The sequence below is a fragment of the Drosophila biarmipes genome, chromosome X (genome assembly GCF_025231255.1).
Source record: "Drosophila biarmipes strain raj3 chromosome X, RU_DBia_V1.1, whole genome shotgun sequence".
NCBI lineage: Eukaryota > Metazoa > Arthropoda > Insecta > Diptera > Drosophilidae > Drosophila > Drosophila biarmipes.
Window position 1 is genome coordinate 10,693,319 of NC_066611.1, and position 21,173 is coordinate 10,714,491.

At 45.5% G+C, this 21,173-nt stretch overlaps 3 protein-coding genes across 4 annotated transcripts; 2 read left to right on the plus strand and 1 right to left on the minus strand.

Annotated features, from left to right (window-relative positions):
- Positions 1 to 1,111: 1,111 nt before the first annotated feature.
- LOC108023972 (tyrosine aminotransferase) lies at positions 1,112 to 5,878 on the plus strand. Its single transcript, XM_017093696.3, has 4 exons — positions 1,112 to 1,838; positions 3,874 to 4,388; positions 4,741 to 5,034; positions 5,438 to 5,878. Exons 1-4 carry the CDS (start codon positions 1,487 to 1,489, stop codon positions 5,780 to 5,782), a joined length of 1,506 nt encoding a protein of 501 aa, XP_016949185.1. The 5' UTR covers positions 1,112 to 1,486; the 3' UTR covers positions 5,783 to 5,878.
- A 15-nt stretch (positions 5,879 to 5,893) lies between these two features.
- Positions 5,894 to 7,767, minus strand: LOC108023973 (plasminogen receptor (KT)). The gene is made up of 3 exons (XM_017093697.3): positions 7,552 to 7,767; positions 7,251 to 7,491; positions 5,894 to 6,744 (listed from the first exon to the last, which is right to left on the minus strand). Exons 1-3 carry the CDS (start codon positions 7,735 to 7,737, stop codon positions 6,611 to 6,613), a joined length of 561 nt encoding a protein of 186 aa, XP_016949186.1. The 5' UTR covers positions 7,738 to 7,767; the 3' UTR covers positions 5,894 to 6,610.
- Positions 7,768 to 8,011: 244 nt separating this feature from the next.
- LOC108023971 (sodium leak channel NALCN) lies at positions 8,012 to 20,821 on the plus strand. 2 transcript variants are annotated; one of them, XM_017093694.3, is made up of 16 exons: positions 8,012 to 8,154; positions 9,460 to 10,750; positions 11,186 to 11,298; positions 11,355 to 11,465; positions 11,535 to 11,678; positions 11,768 to 13,297; positions 13,359 to 13,490; positions 13,561 to 13,926; positions 14,564 to 15,314; positions 15,821 to 16,120; positions 16,903 to 17,097; positions 17,259 to 17,445; positions 17,571 to 17,825; positions 18,362 to 18,635; positions 18,721 to 18,883; positions 19,322 to 20,821. In XM_017093694.3, the coding sequence occupies exons 2-16, from the start codon at positions 9,506 to 9,508 to the stop codon at positions 20,216 to 20,218; spliced, it is 6,663 nt and encodes a 2,220-aa protein (XP_016949183.1). In that variant the 5' UTR covers positions 8,012 to 8,154; positions 9,460 to 9,505; the 3' UTR covers positions 20,219 to 20,821. The 2 variants fall into 2 exon arrangements, with proteins under 2 accessions (XP_016949183.1, XP_016949184.1); XM_017093695.3 differs by having other exon boundaries at positions 13,588 to 13,926.
- Positions 20,822 to 21,173: the final 352 nt, after the last annotated feature.

Genomic DNA, 21,173 nt, shown 5'->3' on the forward strand with positions numbered 1-21,173 from the left:
TAATTTTATATTCTTTATCACTAAATTCGATTTCTCGGTTAAGGTAAAAGTTAAGTGAGATTATATCGTTTTATCATAAGTCCCCAATTCTGCGTAACAGTCACAAAACTATATAATATAGAACAAATGATCTGTTGTGGCCTCAAAATAAAAATAAGAATATAATTATTATAAGCATTATATATTTAACATAAAAAATCCCTCTTTATTTTCCTCAAAAAATAATCATATTGCCATATTTACCTCTATTTAACATTATAGAAAAAAAGGAAAGGTAATTTTCCAAGGTAGATATAAACCTTTTTCTTAACTACAAAATAAACAAATAATATAGATTTATAAGCCTTAAAAGATTATATAGATGTATTTGATTCCATCAGTTGTAGGATTTTCAGGTACAGTATATATGTAGATGTCCCATTTGAATTCAGCTTACCAACCAACTTACTTAGGAAGTTTAAATAATCATATTAACCTAAATCCTACTAGCGCTTAAATTTCATAGGACATTTATGGGAGTTCCTGAAAAAACAGAATTTTTCCGATTGAATAGTGTCTTGCTAGGTGGTCCGGATCGATGACCGCTAAGATCGCAGAACCGGGAACTGTGCGAGTTAGATATCGGATGGGTGGTTGGTCAGAGGGTGGATGGGTTCGTTGCTGTTGATGGGCGGCGGCGAAACCTATCCATCAGCCCTCGTCCACTCGATATGCATTAGTGGTTTCGGTTGGCTGCTGCTACCATTTGGCCCAAGACGTTATGGACAACTTTGGCGCATTTAAATGATTCGCTGCGATGCGGCTGTTGTTGTTTATATCAAATCAAATCGAATCGAACTAAAATCTGGTTCCGAGTCGGGCCAGGCATTATATGAATATGATTTCGAGGCGGCGGGTATTCAAATCAGTCGGCGCCCCCATAGTTGTTGTTATTTCTCTTCTTTCGATCGGCCCTCTCGGCTCGAACCGAAGCCAAAGTCAGGCGCGTGCTATCCGGCCGATGTGAGTGTGTGGGCTATATACCCATACCCATAGCCAGGCCCGGACCCAGACCCAGACCCAGACCCAGACCCAGATATATATAGAGAGCCTATATGACAGCGGCTAAGCGGGGCCCGCCAGAGGCGATAAAAGCCCCAAGAGATCGCCGAAGTAGATCAGTTTAGTTCAGAATTCGCAATAGTCCCCAAGCCAGATATTCAAACGGTTCGACTTTGAAGACCCCCATCGAAGACCCTCTATCAAAGAACCTTCATCGCGGAACCTCTCTCCAGGAAAGAGATCCCCCAAGATCGCATATCTAATGCTCGTCTGGAACGATAAACAGGATACCAACTTCACGTTCATTTGAGCAGAGTGCTCCAGCTGCCAGGAATCGGACCGGAGACACCGTCGAATTTGGGATTTTTATTTGTTTTTTTTTTTTTTGGGTTTCTTGCTTTTTGTATTTTCTTCGATCCCTTTGGAGAGGGCCGGCCTGGTGATAATGCCCAGCAGTGTTGCCAACGAGAGTCAGTTCCGATTCCAGAGCAGTCGCAGTCGGGCCAGCTGTCCGAGCCGGAGTCCCAGTGACTCGCCGGACTCCCCGGGGGCGGTCCCGGTCACGCCCAACTGCGATGTGGTGGACCAGGCGCTGGCCGAGCTCCAGCTGCAGTCGCAGGAGATACGCCAGCAGGACCCAATGGCGTCCACGAGCAGCGGGAGAAGCACTGGACGCTCCGGCTGGAAGATCAAGGCGTCCGCGTTGTCCCTCAACACGCACAACCGCATCCGGAACATTGTCGAGTCGCTGAAGATCAAGCCGAACCCGGAGAAGCCCATGATACCGCTGTCCATTGGTGAGTACAGTGGTCCTTCCTTGAGATCTTTATTTTTAAGGCGGCATCTATGACATTATTAAGTTGTCTTCTTGGCAAAATCAAAAAACAACCAGCCGGCTGGAATTTGTTTTGATGATGCAATATCTTGTTGTTATTAAATCATATGATTGGGAAGTCCTTATTTATAAAGGAGATCGTGTTAAGTTAGGAATTAAACCTATTTGGGAACATCAAAAACAACTAAGCCAGTATTTGCTTTGATGACACCATATAATACTATTATTACATCATACAAATTATAAAGACGTTATTTTAAAAGGAGATAATAATTATTTAATAAGTTAAGCCTATTTAAAAATAGAAACTATCAACAAAGCCGGTTGAACATTTTTATGATACCATATCATACTATATAATATATATAAAACTATCGTTATGTCTTTTTTTAAATCCCTATTTTGAATCGCTTTTACTTTCTAGTATTTCTAGTATTCATTCCACCAAGATAAGTATAGTTTATCCTTTAAAAATTCTTGTAAGTTTTCCGTGGTTTTTGTAAATGTTACTTAATAACTTTTGTTACAGGAAAACAAACCATTGTCGAGTTGAGTAAGACCAAAAATTCCTTGATATATTTTTTCCCAAACTTTTTAAGCAGTTCCTCTAATATATGCTATACTTTATATATATTTTCTCAGAATTTACTGTAGATCGTAGCACTCAATAACTAATTTAAATATTCTGCATTATGCATCGAATTCCGAGAAAAGCTGATATCGAGGGGCAATGAATTCAGTATTTAATTTTAAACTATCAGAAAAGCCAACTTTTGGAAGCCTTAGTAGAATAATACTTTCGGTAGCAAGAACGATCCAGTTTTGTGGGGAACCTGCTCCTCATCTTACCATATCCCCATAACATCTCTGACGTTTGGGCTACAAGTTTTCGGCCTCATTTGAATATTTTTTGGATGTGTGATCTCTTTTGCCTTTGCCGCATTTTTATATGCTTTTATTTTTGGCAGCTGACTTGGCAGAAACGGATAAACTAGTTTTGCGCCAAAATGAACTCCGAATGAATTCGGTGCCATTGTGGACTGGAGTGATGCATGTGTTGTACACACCCACAAAATCTGGCCAATCAGGGACCGCTGCACGGTGATCATACATATAGCGTGGATAATCCTCGTATTCCTACAGAGAATTCCCATAGGGGAATTCTGGTTTTCTGTCTTAGGAAATTTACAGAAATATATTATGCATTTCGCCGACCGGCGCGAGATTCTAAATTCGCGCTAAAATATGCCAAATACCAGATATATAAAATGTGTAAAGCTGTTGTTGTTTCGTTTGTTGTTCTTGTTTTTTTTTTTTTTTTTTTTTTTTTGTTTTTAGTAATATTGTATTATTTTTGTAGCCAGGCACGCGCACTGTATCGGTGTTTTGAGGGATATTTGCATAAAATGTAGTCCCACCTGTTTGGCGGAGTCGAGAATCGAACTCGGGACCTGAGCCAGAAAATTCTGCCGCTTGTTTATCCATCGGAATCGGGAATCGAAGCTAGGCGGAAACGAACGAGTTAGCCATTGACCCAATGCAATCTGTGGTTCGAGCGCGAAATCACCTGATTTTTTTCCTAATTACAAAATGACCCACTTAAACATCAAAAATATAAAGCTTAGAATAGTTACATGATTTTAGAACATTTTTTATACTATTTTTTTCGGTATTTATTTAGTATTTAATAAAAATTTAGTATTGCATTGACATTGATTTTTATTTTGAACACCACTCACTGACCTAAAAAATTATATATATTAACATAAAGTATCATAACAATAGTGATAATCATAATAAAAAAGTAAAAAATGTCTAGTATTTTTAGTATTTATTTATTATAATACATTTTTTTTTAATTTTTGTAGTATTTTTTTATTGTAATAAATATTAAAAGAATTATATATTATCATAAACTGTATATTATATTTTAATTTATTTATTTCTTAAATATTCTTTATTATTAAAGTAAACTCCTGTATATATTCCCATTCCAGGTGATCCCACAACCTTTGGCAACCTAAAAGCCGCCGATGAGACCATGAAGGCGGTGCTGCATTCGCTGGAGAGCGGCAAGTACAATGGATATGCCCACACACAGGGTCACGAGGTCGCCCGGAAGGCGGTGTCCAAGTACAGTGCCCACCAGCGCCCCGACGAGGAGATCGACCCGAACGACGTGGTGCTCTGCAGCGGCTGCTCCTCGGCCCTGGAGTACTGCATCCTGGCTCTGGCCGATCGCGGCCAGAACATCCTGGTGCCGCGACCCGGCTTCTGCTTGTACCACACCCTGGCCGAGGGTCTGGACATCGAGGTGCGCTACTACGACCTCCTGCCCGAGCAGCAGTGGCGCGCCGATCTCGTCCAGCTGGAGAGCCTGATCGACGAGAACACCGCCGCCCTGTTGATCAACAACCCGAGCAATCCCTGCGGCAGTGTGTTCGATGAGAAGCACCTGCGCCAGCTGATCGCCATCTGCGAACGCCACTATCTGCCCATCATCGCCGATGAGGTGAGTGACCCAATGGGTACCCATAAATGCCGAGCTCCATCTGGCCAAAGGTTGTTGATCTAAAGTTGTAGATAAATTAATCAACCCTTTAAATACTAGAAAAAAATTCAAATCCTCTGAAGAAATGTCAGAATCCAACATTATATTAAGCAACAGTTTATATTTAGCAATACTAGCTCTTTATTTAATAGTATTCAGTCCTAGAAAGAAATATCAAAAAAGGGTTTCTTTTTGAATACTATAACGAAAATATTATCCAATCCAAACAAGAAATATCAAAGTTACTCATCATATTGAACACTTTCCACCGATTCTATTGTTCTTAATTAAAAAAGCTATAATCCCTTCGTAGATCTACGAGCACTTTGTGTTCCCCGGCTCCAAACACTTGGCTGTGAGCAGCCTGACCACCGAGGTTCCAGTGTTCTCCTGCGGCGGGTTGACCAAGCGCTTCCTGGTTCCCGGTTGGCGAATGGGCTGGATCATCGTGCACGACCGCAAGCAGCGCCTGGGCGACGCCGTCAAGGGTCTGAAGAACATGTGTGGTCGCATCCTGGGCTCCAACACCATCATCCAGGGTGCACTGCCCGATATCCTCACCAAAACACCGCAGTCCTACTTTGACGGCGTTGTTGATGTGCTTCACGTAAGTATCAGTTTCGTCCATCTATTTTAGACCCTTCATAAATATTAAAATCTTGCATATCTATAAATGTTTCAATATTAATTTTTATTCACGCCTTAAACTACTACGTTTTTAAGTTAAAAAGTATTTTTTAAAGCTTGTTTTATTTTAGAATCAGCAAGAATTAACTTTTAAACAAATTTTGAACATTTTGAAAGTAATAAAATGTTTTTTTCTTTTTTTATTAAAACTGTTTTTAAGTTAAACATATTTTTAGGGGAACGCTTTCCTAAAATTTCAAAAAATATTATTTTTTTAGAATATTTTTTTATCTTGTGTTTAAAAGATGACTTTGCAAAATATTCCAACATTTACAATTCTCCAATTGTATTAACCTAAACTTGCCCACTTTTTCCTCCCGCAGTCGAATGCCACGCTGGCCTACAAGATGCTGAAGCAGGTGCGCGGCCTTAACCCCGTGATGCCCAACGGGGCCATGTACATGATGATCGGCGTGAGCATCGAGCGCTTCCCGGCTTTCAAGGACGACACCCACTTTGTCCAGGAGCTGGTCAACGAGCAGAGCGTCTTCTGCCTGCCGGGCAGCTGCTTCGAGTACCCGGGCTACGTGAGGATCGTGCTCACGGTGCCCGGGGCAATGATCGAGGAGGCCTGCGCCAGGATCGCCGAGTTCTGTGAGCGCCACTTCAAGAAGGACACGCGCGCCTTCATCGAGCACCGACTGCTGGACGAGGATCTCGCCTTTTGAGCTGGGAGCAAAACATTTATTAGACATTCTAGACTACAATTTTTATCAAGTGTACATAATGTATGTATATAATATATATATATATCAATCATTAACTATCCAATATAAGGAGTATTGTCTCAAAAAATTGCTGGAAAAGTGAAGCGCGTCCCGTCTTCCAGAGCGAGCGAGTGAGTACACACACAGATAGACAGAAAGAGAGAGGGCAAGTTAACTGCGGCTAAGTAAATGGTCGTTATCGAGGAGGTCTGAATATAAATATGTGTAATATAAATATATAGGCCTATATTTGAGCTATCTGGCGCTGTAGGCTGGCTGGGGTTCTGTGCAGGATGGTAAATATCGCTCCTTGGGAGCCTTATGATATGATGTTTTCGAGGTAACTCAAAAATCATAGTGTTGTAAAAGCAAAAAATGTGTCAAGTGCTAGGGACATGAGTAGGAATTAGGATTCATAAATGTATGGGGAAGATCTTTTCTATTTCCTTAACTGATCCTGCTGTTGTAGGTAGCTCAAATTGCTTTTTAGTCGTTGTAATATGAAAAAGTGTTGGTAAACGTAGTTTACGGGTTAAATAAGTGCTGTAAAGTGTTATTTAATGGTCCCTACAGTTCAGCATTCTCCCATGTTGATGCTTAAAAATATTCAATTCTAGCTAGGGGCTCTTTCGATCTCTGAAACTCTGTGTGATTGTGAGTTGCTAATTTTGTTTCTGATTTCTCGTCTGAATCCTATTGATTGTGGCGTGTGTGTTTTTTAATGGGGACCTGAGCACTAGAACCCAATCCCGCCTACAGACTATCGGGGAGAGGGGCAGCCTTTTGCCTCTACATGTGGTGCGGATGCATTTTCCTATCCATCTCGGTCTCCACGCGGGCCTCATCGATGCCGGCGACTGTGGGCAGGCCGCCCGGCCAGTGGAGCAGCTCCTGCTCGTGCTCCATGATCATGTTGGCCTCCGCTGGAAAGGAATAGATTTAATGAAATATAGTTGAGGGAGTAGATTTCATAAGGTGCGTGTAAGGAATGGTTTATAATATTTATAACCGATCTAAACAGATCTAGAAAGAACTCTATATAAACTAGTCGTAGAGGAGGTATATCTTATAACTTCCTTAAACTTCTAATGGTAATCATATAGAGGTGCACTGATTTACAATATATATTTTAAAGGATTCTGTTCTGATGTTAAAACAATTTTGATATGTTATTAGTGATTTAAAAACCATATAGATAAATGTAGTGATTTATTATTAGTTGTTATAAAATTTGTATACTTTATAAGTAATCCCTATTGATATCTTGATAATTTCCTATAACCTATTAACAGGTTCTGTTCTAATGTAATTAAGTGACTTCAAAACCGTATTAATTTATGTAGTGGTTTCCTTTTAATGAGTGTGATTATTTATGTATGATTTGTTGTGGTATTCAAAGCAATATCTGTAAGATCTGACTCAGACCCACCTTGGATGCGGTGCAGCTTGCTGCCGTAGGCCCAGTCCGTGTAGTAGCCCATCACGAAGGTGAGCGGCAGGAGCGGAGCCAGCGCGGACACCCTCTTGACCCGCTGGTAGTAGCTGGCGCAGCCGTAGACGGCGCTCGCGTAGAAGCCACTTAGCCAGTAGAAGAGCTCCCGGTGCTGGGCAATGGCCAGGGCCTGCTCCCGCTGCTTGATCTGGTAGTGCATCTGGATCCAGCGCTCCATCTGCAAGGGGACGGTTCGGTTTCATTGGGGATTATATAAAGGCCGAGGCGATGGACTCACCTTGAGCTCCTGGCACTTGCGGTAGCTGGGATCATCGTGCTCCGGATAGCCACTGCCGGAGGTCTTCTTGCACGAGGCCGTGGCACCCATTTCGATGCGAATGCTGCTTGGGATTGTTGGAATCACCTGGTCCTTGGTCGGCCACTCCGGAGTTGCGGAGTTGCCACCGCGGCGAAAGACCCCCATCGACCCGTATCACCGCGCAGGCGTCGTCCTTTTTGGGGGTTGGATGGCCAAGAGACCCGAGAAGAGACGTTGAAGTGACGGCCCCGAGGAACTGTCACTTTAGTTGGCTGACTGGAGCACTGCCTGACTAACAGACTGAGTGGCCGCAACTCCCAGTCCCCGCGCGAGTCCGTAAGAGGAAGAAAAGCCCCATTTACGAGGACCTCGGCGCGTGTTTGCCACAGGAAAATAGAAAAGAAAAGTGAGAAAAAGGGTTTTTCCGTCGGTCTGGATAAACGGGAAAGTGCGGCTACCGAAGCTTCCAAATATGAGTGCTTCAGCAAGCCATTAATGTGCCCACTGTGATAGGAATCGCGCGAACTCCGCTCTCCTCCGCCACCGAATTTAAAGGCCACCCACCGCACCACCAGGCGAAAAGTGAGTAGACCTCCCTGATGAGTAAGTCCAAAAAAGCCGAGAAGTGCAGGAAAAATGCCTTCGCATGAGGCGAGCTGATTGCCATCGAGATTTGGCTAGGAACTGGGACTTGGGATGCGGCTGCGTTGGTAATGACAATGGATTTGCGATTGGGGATGGTATGGGATGGCATGAATAGAATGCCATGTACATGGTACACATATGTACGCACATACGGCGAGAAGTGCTCGCTCTCGGGGGTTGCAAGTGCCAGTCTTTGAGCCACACAGAAATAAATGCCGATGACCTCGGAGATCCATTCAAGACGTTTTCGAAAAGCATTCCATCACTGCTTTTATTTATATAAAAAAATTTAAAACTTATTATTTCAAACCACTTGTATATCTAGCAGATAGGACTAGCTTTTTGCCATCCACAAGTAAGGATTAAAAATCGTTTAGAAAAGGCTTCTGTATATTATCATATATACCTACCCTTTTAGGATATGATATGAATTTAATTATGAAAATAAAGTATAGGGTAATTTGATTTTAGGACCTTATTAGGTATTTCGCACTATTAAATATTTTCTCACAGTGCACCCAGTGAGCAAGTGAGTGGGCTTGAGTGGTGCACCTTCAGCCCACCTTGGCAGCTGTTCGAATGTAAATATTGACACAGGTCTTCGCTCTAATTGCCGCCTTTACATATGTGGTTGGATGAGGTGATCCATAAAATATATGGTATTTTTTTATATTTTTCAAGACGTCTCTTAAGACGTAATTTCTTGATATTCGGGTTACCACAAAAGTTGTAGAAAAAGTCTACAGGTAAGCTAAGCCAAGATCAGATAAGATAAGACAACTGGATTTTAGGGGGAGACTCTTCAAAAGCTCTGGCATATAAAAGCACTCAAAGCAATGGCCTTCCCTCTACTTTAAGAACTTTTAAATAATGCACTTATAAAATTAACGTAGTAAAACCCTTCATTTGAAAATAAATTTTATTATTATGGTTCTCACTTCCACATATTGCGTTCTTTACTAGTTTTAAATTAGAAATATTTAATCAAACAAATATTATTTAATTTAAAGACCAGTTATATTTTTTAAATATAATTTTATATATTTAAAAAAAAAATGTTTAAATTAAAAATGCTTTAAATTGAATACAACTTTATAGGTTTTTTCGAACGTATTTAATTTTATGACAAACTCGTACAATTGAATTTAAATAGTAAATCAAAAAATCCCTCACACATTCAACTTTTTTTTTTAGCAGTGCTTATATTTGGTGTTCCTAATTTATTTACCTTCTTTTCCACAGCGAACATAAACTACCGACCGTTCCAGGGTCAGGATGCGCCGCTTGAATGATTGACCGTCTACAGATTCGTCGCTTGGGTGCAGCTGCTAGAAACAAACGCGCAGGAGGCGGAGGTGGAGCTGGAGGAGGAGCAGGTGGAGCCGCAGGAGGAGCAGCAGGAGGAGGAGCAGCAGCGGGATCGGGAGCAGCCCCTGGATCGGTAGCGCCCTCAGCCAGCGGATCAAGCGGCACGGGCTGCAGCGGTGGCCACCATCAGCAGCAGCACCATCACCACCACTCGCATCCGTACTCCACGAGCGGCATCAACACGCCGGCGACGGCCAGCACCAGTTCCTCCAGCGGCAACAGCTTGACGCCGCAACAGCAGCAGCAGCACCACCACCACCAGCCCCACCACGGGCACCACTTCAACCACCACCAGCACACGCTCCACCATCCGCCGCACCACCATCCGCATCCGCACCAGCATCCCCACGCCCACCCGAATCCCCACCAGCATCCGCATCCCCACCTGCGCCACTCGCAGCCCGCGTCCGCCAGCCAGTTCAGCTTCAATCCTTCGCCGGGCAGCAGTCCTGGCAACGGACTGGGTCTGGGCGCTCGCCAGGATGCGGCCAGTGCGCTCAATAGCCCCACGACCATTGTGAACTCCGGCAGCGGCAGCGGCGGTGGCAGCAGCGTCGCCTTCGGGATGCAGCCGCAGCAGCAGCAGCAGTCCCTGGCCGGCGGAGGAGGCGGTGGCTCCTCCACCACGGCAGCTCCATCCTCGGGCGCTGGTCACAACAATGGAGCCGGAACCGGACTGGGATCAGCAGTTGGTGGCGGCGGCGGTGGTCTCAACCTGCTTGGTGGACTGGGCGGCATCGGTGGCATGGGCGGCGGAGCAGCTGCCGCCGGAATGGGCATCTGCGGCGGGATCAGCAGCACCGTGGGCAGTGCCGCCATCACCGGGGTGCCGCCCATTGGACTGGGCATCGCCACCGGCATTGGCAACAAGATCATGCTCGGCCGCAAGCAGAGCCTCAAGGGCGGCGAACCCTTCCTGGCGGACTACGGGCCGGAGGAGTCGCTCAACGAGAGCGCCGACATCGAGTGGGTCAACAAGCTGTGGGTGCGCCGCCTGATGCGCCTCTGTGCCCTCGTCTCGCTGACCTCCGTATCGCTGAACACGCCCAAGACCTTCGAGCGGTACCCGTCGCTGCAGTTCATCACCTTCGCCTCGGACACGGCCGTCACGCTGCTCTTCACCGCCGAGATGATCGCCAAGATGCATATCCGGGGAGTGCTGCATGTGAGTACGGTGCACTCGAATAATAATACGAATTTAATTTGATTTAAAAGAGCCTGGGTTCAAGTACCACTGCTCTCAATAAACTTTTTTTTAATTATTCAAATCAAAAAATTAAAATCATTAAAAATATTTATTAGATTTTGATTCCATGTATAAAACCAATATTAAAAAAAATAAAAGGTCAGGGTTCAAGTACCGCAGCTGTCCAATAAGCTTTTTTTTACAATTAAAAAATTCACATAATCAGATGTCCTCTTAAAAGTAGTACTTCTTATATACCTTTTAATATCTGACTATTATTAAATGTTTTACGTCAAAAATACATATAATACAAAAGTAGACAGGGTTCGCGTACCACTGCTGAGATATGATTTTTTTTTTGTATTTTACTAACACTCGTGTTACATTCATTATCTATATTACGATCGTTTGTAGGGTGAGGTGCCTTATCTGAAAGATCACTGGTGCCAGTTTGATGCTTCGATGGTCAGCTTCCTGTGGATCTCGATCATTCTGCAAATCTTCGAGGTGCTCGAGATTGTTCCCAAGTGAGTATGCAAAACGTATGTAAAATCAGTAATGTTACTGAAATTCTTTCTCCCAGGTTTTCCTACTTGTCTATTATGAGAGCTCCTCGACCACTGATCATGATTCGCTTCCTACGCGTCTTCCTTAAGTTTAGTATGCCGAAAAGTCGGATCAACCAAATCTTCAAGTGAGTATCCCGGATATTTTTTTGGAAAAGCTTTAGTAGTTAAAAAATTTCTTATTCTCTGCTTCACAGACGGTCGAGCCAACAGATATACAATGTGACATTGTTCTTCCTTTTCTTCATGTCCCTGTATGGCTTACTTGGGGTTCAGTTCTTTGGCGAACTGAAGAATCACTGTGTGATGAATAATACGGAGTACGATCACCTGCAAAGGCCGTGAGTAAATAAATAACTTTTAATTTCAATTGAAGATCATTCTTCTTCAAAATAGAAAAATGAATTTATAACAATTCATATTCTTTCAGTGTTCTCACGATCAACTCGCTGGCCATTCCGGACACCTTCTGCTCGATGGACCCCGACTCCGGCTACCAGTGCTCGCCGGGCATGGTCTGCATGAAGATGGACTTCCTCAGCAGCTATGTGATCGGGTTCAATGGGTTCGAGGACATCGCGACGAGCATCTTCACAGTCTACCAGGCAGCCTCGCAGGAGGGTTGGGTGTTCATCATGTACAGGGCCATCGATTCGCTGCCTGCCTGGCGAGCCGCCTTCTACTTCAGCACGATGATCTTCTTCCTGGCGTGGCTGGTGAAGAACGTCTTCATAGCCGTGATCACGGAGACCTTCAACGAGATCCGTGTGCAGTTCCAACAGATGTGGGGAGCGCGCGGTCACATCCAGAAGACCGCCGCCTCGCAGATCCTCAGTGGCAACGACTCCGGCTGGCGACTGGTGACCATCGATGATAACAAGCATGGGGGCCTGGCGCCGGAAACATGTCATGCCATCCTGCGATCGCCGTACTTCCGCATGCTGGTGATGAGCGTGATCCTGGCCAATGGCATTGTGACCGCCACCATGACGTTCAAGCACGATGGTCGGCCGAGGGATGTGTTCTACGAGCGGTACTACTACATCGAGCTGGTCTTCACCTGCCTGCTCGACCTGGAGACGCTCTTCAAGATCTACTGTCTGGGCTGGCGGGGCTACTACAAGCACTCCATACACAAGTTCGAACTGCTCCTGGCCGCCGGAACCACCCTGCACATCGTGCCGATGTTCTATCCCTCGGGACTGACCTACTTCCAGGTGCTGCGGGTGGTGCGACTGATCAAGGCCTCGCCGATGCTGGAGGGATTCGTGTATAAGATCTTCGGACCGGGGAAGAAACTCGGCTCACTGATCATCTTCACCATGTGCCTGCTGATCATCAGCTCGAGCATCTCGATGCAGCTCTTCTGCTTCCTGTGCGACTTCACCAAGTTCGAGTCCTTCCCGGAGGCCTTCATGAGCATGTTCCAGATCCTCACGCAGGAGGCCTGGGTGGAGGTCATGGACGAGACGATGATCCGGACCAGCAAGACCCTCACGCCACTGGTGGCCGTCTATTTCATCCTCTACCATCTGTTCGTCACCCTCATCGTGCTCAGTCTGTTCGTGGCGGTGATCTTGGATAACTTGGAGCTGGACGAGGACATCAAGAAGCTGAAGCAGCTTAAGTTCCGCGAACAGAGCGCCGAGATCAAGGAGACCCTGCCCTTCCGCCTGCGCATCTTCGAGAAGTTCCCCGACTCGCCGCAGATGACCATCCTGCACCGCATCCCCAACGACTTCATGCTGCCCAAGGTGCGCGAGAGCTTCATGAAGCACTTCGTCATCGAGCTGGAGACCGAGGACTCGCTGGTGGAGAACTGCAAGCGACCCATGTCCGAGTGCTGGGAGTCCAACGTGGTCTTCCGCAAGCAGAAGCCCGTGCGGATCATGAACAAGACGGCCAAGGTCCGGGCAGCCGGCAGTAGTCTCCGCAAGTTGGCCATCACGCACATCATCAAGTGAGTTCTGTAGAGTCTATCTATCACATTAATGCCCTAAAACCGACCAAATCTCCCTTAGTGACAGCAACAACCAGCGCCTGATGCTGGGCGACTCCGCCATGCTGCCCGTGGTGGGGACGAAGGGCGGCGGCGGGCTCAAGTCCCAGGGCACCATCACCCACTCGAAGCCGTGGCGCGTGGACCAGAAGAAGTGAGTAGCTGGGCCCTGCCCCACCGAGGCGGCGCGACCCGTTTGATGTGTGTCCACTACCAATCCGCAGGTTCGGCTCCCGCTCCATCCGTCGCAGCGTGCGCTCCGGTTCCATCAAGCTGAAGCAGACGTACGAGCACCTGATGGAGAACGGCGACATTGCGGCGGCGCCAAGGGCCAACTCTGGCCGGGCACGACCCCACGATCTGGACATCAAGCTGCTGCAGGCGAAGCGCCAGCAGGCGGAGATGCGGCGCAACCAGCGGGAGGAGGATCTGCGCGAGAACCATCCGTTCTTCGACACACCGCTCTTCCTGGTGCCGCGCGAGAGCCGCTTCCGGAAGATTTGCCAGAAGATCGTCCACGCGCGCTACGATGCCCGGCTCAAGGATCCGCTGACCGGCAAGGAGCGCAAGGTCCAGTACAAGAGCCTGCAGTAAGTGGAGTCCTTGGTGTCCAAGGGAGTGTTTGATTTTCTATTTCTCATTTAACCCACTTCTTCGGGAGATCATTTTATCTCAGTAAAAACAATATTTCCTGGACATTTTTTAATAACATAAAATCGCAACATAAAAAACACATTTAATATTAATCGAACTTCAAGAAGTTATATATTTTTTTTCATTACTCCTTATAAAAATTTTATTTTTTGACTCTGTTTAGAAAGGGGTACTTAATCCATTATCAAAAATTGATATTGTTTTTTAAATATTTTGGTATCCCTCCTTTTAATGGATTGCTTTTAATAACATAAAATGATATAATATTTAAAAAATGTTAACAATTCCGATAAGCTTATAAGTTATAACAATAATAATAAATAATAAACATAGTAATATCATTATGATAAGATCCACACCAGTGGGTATTGAACCTGGTACACATAAAACGAAGTCATAATTTATTTTACATTACCACACGTTAATAGTCCTTTTCCCATTGAAAAACAAAATGTAATTGAGAATTTTTTTGAAAATCTTTATAGAAAAGTATGTAGTCCATTTGGGAACACTAATACCCCGGAATGTCCTAATGGAAAATTTAATGGAAAATCCCCTTTGAATCCATTGCAGCAACTTCCTCGGCCTGGTCACCTATCTGGACTGGGTCATGATCTTCGCCACCACGCTCTCGTGCATCTCGATGATGTTCGAGACACCCAATTACCGGGTGATGGATCATCCGACGCTGCAGATCGCCGAGTACGGGTTCGTTATTTTCATGAGCCTGGAGCTGGCGCTGAAGATCCTGGCCGACGGCCTGTTCTTCACGCCGAAGGCTTACATCAAGGACGTGGCCGCCGCCCTGGATGTGTTCATCTATGTGGTGTCCACCTCGTTCTTGTGCTGGATGCCCCTGAATATACCAACCAACTCGGCGGCCCAGCTCCTGATGATCCTGCGATGCGTGCGGCCGCTGAGAATCTTCACCCTGGTGCCGCACATGCGGAAGGTGGTCTACGAGCTGTGCCGGGGCTTCAAGGAGATCCTGCTCGTATCCACGCTGCTCATCCTCCTTATGTTCATCTTCGCCAGCTACGGTGTCCAGTTGTACGGCGGTCGACTGGCCCGATGTAACGATCCGACGATCTCGAGAAGGGAGGACTGCGTCGGCGTGTTCATGCGACGCGTGTTCGTGACCAAGATGAAGCTGACCCCGGGCCCGGATGAGTCCTATCCGGCGATGCTGGTGCCACGGGTGTGGGCCAATCCGCGGCGATTCAACTTCGATAACATCGGGGACGCCATGCTGACGCTCTTCGAGGTGCTGTCCTTCAAGGGTTGGCTGGATGTGCGCGATGTTCTGATCAAGGCCGTGGGTCCGGTGAGTTTACGGGTCTTTTCGTTATAAGAAATGTTCTAAGAAACATGAAAAGTCTATTATAAGAAACTATGATAATAGCAACAAAATTATAAAATATCCTTGCTAAAGTAATCGAAAAATTCTATGAATACTGAAGAAATTATATATTAAAAGGTTTTTTCCTGTTCTTATAAATTTCATAATTTTCTGACTTATAAGAAGAATGAAGAAACGACTACCCAATGATTAAAACAATAAGCTTATTTTCCACATTCTTCTTTGTAGATCAAGATCAATAATATGATCCTTTCATCCTTAAACGGGGACAATTAAATATATTAAGTAATCTTGTAAGACAATAATGGAGAATAGAATACTAAATGCGGTTCTCTTAAATTCTTCTCTGTAATTTGCATATTCTTTTGGACCTTTGATCTATGATATAATACCTTTATTCCTTCAAATGATATTAATATAATAATATAATTTAAATATTTTGTAACCTTTGATCCCTGATATCCTTCCAGGTGCACGCTGTGTACATCCACATCTACATTTTCTTGGGCTGCATGATCGGCTTGACGTTGTTCGTGGGCGTGGTCATTGCCAACTACTCGGAGAACAAGGGCACGGCTCTGCTGACCGTCGACCAGAGGCGTTGGTGTGACCTCAAGAAGCGGCTGAAGATCGCCCAGCCGCTCCACCTGCCGCCCAGACCCGACGGCCGGAAGATCCGGGCCTTCACCTACGACATCACCCAGCACATCATCTTCAAGCGGGTCATCGCGGTGGTGGTGCTGATCAACAGTATGCTGCTCTCCATCACGGTTTGTACCGGGGCGTTCAGGGGTTAAGCGGAGCACGAAGTAACTGCATGAATCTGTAAAATGTATCCCTAACTCACCGTTGCCTTAACGGGTATAGCTTCAGATTGATCATTATCATTTGGGAATATGTTTCCATAGAGAGCTCAGGAAATCATTACATCTAAATCCAAGGAAAAGGGGTTAAAGGTCATAATAATAGCTATTTATTTTCTAAAAAATAAGGATTTAAATTCAGTTCTGTAGCAATTTTTAGTTTTACAAACATTGTTCATTATGGTTTTATCAGACATTGGGATATACATTTAGTCAGTATCAAAAATTATTTGCTACTTTCTCATATTTAAAAAGAATATAAAAATGTGGACCATGACCAGAGGATTTATGTACTATAAATACCCATCCAATTAGATGCGCATATGTTCAAGGCACATTTGGTGATATAAGTAGGGCGCCAAAAAATATGCTTCTGACTTTGATAACTAACCGCTCTAGGCCCAAGGTCATAGTAACTGCATGCCAGCACGTTTGTACAAATGCATATAACTAAATATAGAAAAAGGTGGCTAATGACCCACTGAAATCCGAAATAACTAGCAATACTGCCAATAACCGAACTCAATAACCAAAAAAGCCTAGCAAGATAATGAATGTATGGAGTTATGAGTTGAAACTGTAGTATGTGACTGCGTGTAGCTTAGAGCTTAGAGATTAGAGATTTGAGCTCCCGACTCGGAGCGGTATACCCAATCGTCATGGTCTCTTGTCTCAATTGTCTACTGCAGTGGATCAAGGGAGAGGTGCATACGGAACGCCTGGTGATCGTCAGTGCGGTATTGACCTTTGTCTTTGTGGTTGAGGTGGTGATGAAGAACATTGCCTTTACACCGCGCGGCTATTGGCAATCTAGGCGCAATCGCTATGACCTACTCGTCACCGTTGCCGGTGTCATTTGGATTATATTGCAGACCATTCTGCGGGTAAGTTGTCACTGCTGTTGTTGTCCAATCACCAACACCAACCACCCACAACCAACCACCCACAACCATGCAATCCAACTACCCCACTACCCCACTACCCAACAACCCAACAACCCAACAAGCCCACTGAACACTGACCTCTGACCTCTAATCTCTGACAGAACGATCTGTCCTACTTCTTCGGCTTCATGGTGGTCATCCTGCGCTTCTTCACCATCACCGGCAAGCACACCACACTGAAGATGCTCATGTTGACCGTGGGCGTGTCTGTATGCAAGTCCTTCTTCATTATCTTTGGCATGTTTCTGCTAGTCTTCTTCTATGCGCTGGCCGGGACCATTCTCTTCGGTGAGCTGGGTGTCCAAGAAAAAACAATGTATAAAAAGTGTCATAAAGAGTGTACCAGAGCCAGAGCCCCGAAACCCAACCGCCCGTCCCTACTGACCTCTCCACCCGGCTGATTCTCGTTGCAGGCACCGTCAAGTACGGCGAGGGCATCGGCCGGAGGGCCAACTTCGGGTCGCCCGTCACCGGGGTGGCCATGCTCTTCCGCATCGTCACCGGCGAGGATTGGAACAAGATCATGCACGACTGCATGGTCCAGCCGCCGTACTGCACCCTCGGGAACAACTACTGGGAGACGGACTGCGGCAACTTCACCGCCAGCCTGATCTACTTCTGCACCTTCTACGTGATCATCACGTACATAGTGCTGAACCTGCTAGTGGGTAGGTCTCCCTCGGAATTATCGGGTCACTCGGAATGTGCCATGAGTAACCAGAATTTTGGATTACTACGTAGTTGGTATTGGGAAAAGTGCATCATATTTCTCACGTAAAAAGAAAATTTCTCGAAAAAGCTATATCCAAAACTAAGAACTGTCATTAAGATCTCTGCTAATCAGTCCTCATAGGTCCTAACTATGAATTATTTTATACTGACGAATTCTTCAGGCATTATTAAGACTTTGTATACCAAAAATCCTATCTAAAATGAAGAATGTACAATGTACATGTATAATTTATAAATCTTAATCCCAGACGTCGCGTTATAAGAGAGTTCATTTTCCCTAACATCCAATTGCAATTTATACTTGCTTGGCTATAATGTTGTCTTATAAAAACATATATCATTTTAACCCATACCGAATTGGGGTTCTATAAGATATTAGCCAAGGATGATCTCAAGCCGGATCTTATAAGAAATAATTGAATGATAGGCCAGTTGTATCACCAGTTTCAATCCAATTCTTCCCCTTCCGCAGCTATTATCATGGAGAACTTTTCCCTCTTCTACTCGAATGAAGAGGATGCCCTGCTTTCGTACGCGGACATACGCAATTTCCAGAACACCTGGAACATTGTGGACATCCATCAGCGCGGAGTGATTCCCGTGCGCCGGGTGAAGTTCATTCTGCGCCTTCTGAAAGGACGACTCGAGTGCGATCCGCAGAAGGATCGCCTGCTGTTCAAGTACATGTGCTACGAGCTGGACAAGCTGCACAACGGCGAGGATGTGACCTTCCACGATGTCATCAAGTGGGTGATCTTGATCGGCAAGATTGTGGATAGTGGCTTGGTCTTAGCCGTATTAATAATGTCTTCCATTTCCAATCCATTTCAGCATGCTGAGCTACCGCTCCGTGGACATTCGAAAGGCGCTGCAGCTGGAGGAGCTGTTGGCGCGCGAGGAGTTCGAGTACCTGGTGGAGGAGGAGGTGGCCAAGATGACCATCCGCACCTGGCTGGAGGGGTGCCTTAAGAAGATTCGGGCCCAGAATGCTAGCGTGAGTTAAGACAATTTTTAATTACATCTTTACATTAAAATAGTGTTGAGGTTGATTACAAGTTCAAGAGCTGAATTTAAAAATTGTTTGTTTAAAAGTTATATTGTTATTATATATAATGTTATATTGTTTTAAGATACTCTTTAGCGATTTTTCAAAATATTTAAAATTAGTTTCTGTTAAATAATTTTATAATTACTTTTTTACTTCAAATAAAATTATCTAAAAAAACTTGGGCTTAACTTCAGAGAGTTAGTCGAACTAAGGCCTTAAAAAGAGCTGTACAAATACCATTTACTGAAAAAATATTTCTAAAGAATATTTTGTACTCTTGATAAGACTTAAAGATATTTTAGTTCTAGTAAAATGACTAACAATTATTTTTTTAGACTACGAATTAATTCTCACAACCTATTTTCATTTTCTGAACCATTGCAGAAGCAGCAGAACTCGCTGATTGCCGGCCTGCGGGCCACCAACGAGCAGCCCGTGATGCGGCCTAATGTCCAGGAGGACAAGGCGCCGCTGGGCGTGGCAGACAAGTCGGCGATCAGCACGATCAGTGGCGCGGTGGCCGGAGCCTGTCCGCCCACCAGCGACGCCTTCTCGCCGACCTTCAGCTCGACGGAGAACGAGGAGAAGGACGGCAGCAGCAGTGCCATGGTGCAGTTGCCCCACCCGGAGCCCCCTCTAACCGGAACCGGAAGTGCGCCGGCGGTTGCGCCAGTTCCAGCGGTCCAGACCACAGCCGCCCGCCATGTGATGGCGGTGGGCAAGCGGGGCTATGCCCTCAATCGTTCCGATTCCACGGGCAGCTCGGCGGGCAGGAAATTCCTGGCGCCCACCTCCAGTGATCCGCAGCAGCGTTCCACGCTGAGCGACAAGGAGCGGCTGCACATCAGCAGTCAGCAGCGGAAGAAGAACTCGATGACCACGTTGCCGCATGCGGGTCAACTGGGTCAGCTGGCCAAGCAGCGGGGTGGCGGCGGCGGCGGCGGTGGTGGTGGGGGAGGAGGAGAGACTAGCAAATCCTCCAGCTTCTTTGCCCAGCTGAACAGCGAGATTGGCCAGTTCCATTATCCGACAATAAACGCGGCAGCCGCCGCCGCTGCTCTCCATGGCTATGGGCATGGACATGGCCAGCATCATCACCATGGCGGCGGAGGAGTGGGAGGAGGAGGTGCCCTGGGCAGTCCGTCGGCCATGATGAGCCAGATGATTGGGGGCAGCGGGAAGCTGCTGCCGTTCAACAACCAGGCGAATGCCGTCTACGAGGTCCACGACTGGTGGCAGGAGCAGGTGCTTTGTCCACAGACCAGCGATGACGAGATCTAGCAATGGCCCAAGCGGAGAGCGGGAGGAGGAGCTGGCCTAGGAGGGCCAGTAGCCGTAGCTGGATCCCCTCGAGGATGGCCCAAAGCCGGGAGCCGGAAAGTCCGCAGAGGCGGTGGAGCTGGAGCCTATTAAACATTATCAACTAGTGGCCTAGAACTTTTTGTATATGCCTAATAAGTGTAAATGTATCGGCCTCACAATTAACGGTTAACATTCTTAACGAGTACATAGATATATTAGCTATAGTTTAGCACTGGGTAAAAATGTAACAAAACAAAACGAAGCGAAAAAACCCAAAAAAAAACAAGGGCAACCATTAGTTTTACGTTTTGTTGTTGTTTGCGTGCTAGATGGTAAATATGATCAGTCAGTCGGTAACTTTGTTATAGCTTAAATATATATATACATACATATATACAGAAATATATATTATATATATGTATAATGAGTATATTGCATATGAATTGCATATGTCTTATGTATAGTGCAAATTTATAAGCGCGCTGCCTCACCACACGGAGCATTGAAGTTCGTAAGTTGCGTAAAACGATTAAGTAGCTAACGAATATATAGGAGTGCCAATAAAAATCCCCATCTTACCGACTCGAACTAGCCAACTTTATACCAACTAGTAGATGTAGAAAAGCAAAGACAGAGACACTTGAAAAAAGCAAAAAACACAAAAACCAGACACCAAATAGAAAGAGATGCCTATTAAGATATTTTGAGATTAGCCAAAGAGAACTCAGCACAAATTAATATTAAAGTTATTACTACGAGTATAGCCGAAGCCCCATTCAATGCGACCTCCCCCTTCCGAAGCGAAGCGTAATAAAAATCGTTGAAATTGCAGAACGTTTTAAAAAAAACCCTCACTTGGCTGGTCAATGAATGAATGGGTCTGGGGAACGTGCGCCCTCCGGGGCTGCAACTACGTCGCTGCGGTTCGATAATC

Bases quoted from the DNA above. Each gene is read 5' to 3' on its own strand.
- LOC108023972 (XM_017093696.3), top strand. From the start codon at position 1,487: ATGCCCAGCAGTGTTGCCAACGAGAGTCAGTTCCGATTCCAGAGCAGT. The intron at 1,839-3,873 runs GTGAGTACAGTG...TTCCCATTCCAG, and splicing joins CATGATACCGCTGTCCATTG to GTGATCCCACAACCTTTGGC. The intron at 5,035-5,437 runs GTAAGTATCAGT...TTCCTCCCGCAG, and splicing joins GCGTTGTTGATGTGCTTCAC to TCGAATGCCACGCTGGCCTA.
- LOC108023973 (XM_017093697.3), bottom strand. From the start codon at position 7,737: ATGGGGGTCTTTCGCCGCGGTGGCAACTCCGCAACTCCGGAGTGGCCG. The intron at 7,492-7,551 runs GTGAGTCCATCG...GTCCCCTTGCAG, and splicing joins GCAAGTGCCAGGAGCTCAAG to ATGGAGCGCTGGATCCAGAT. The intron at 6,745-7,250 runs GTGGGTCTGAGT...ATTCCTTTCCAG, and splicing joins CAAGCTGCACCGCATCCAAG to CGGAGGCCAACATGATCATG.
- LOC108023971 (XM_017093694.3), top strand. From the start codon at position 9,506: ATGATTGACCGTCTACAGATTCGTCGCTTGGGTGCAGCTGCTAGAAAC. The intron at 11,679-11,767 runs GTGAGTAAATAA...ATATTCTTTCAG, and splicing joins TACGATCACCTGCAAAGGCC to TGTTCTCACGATCAACTCGC. The intron at 18,884-19,321 runs GTGAGTTAAGAC...GAACCATTGCAG, and splicing joins TTCGGGCCCAGAATGCTAGC to AAGCAGCAGAACTCGCTGAT.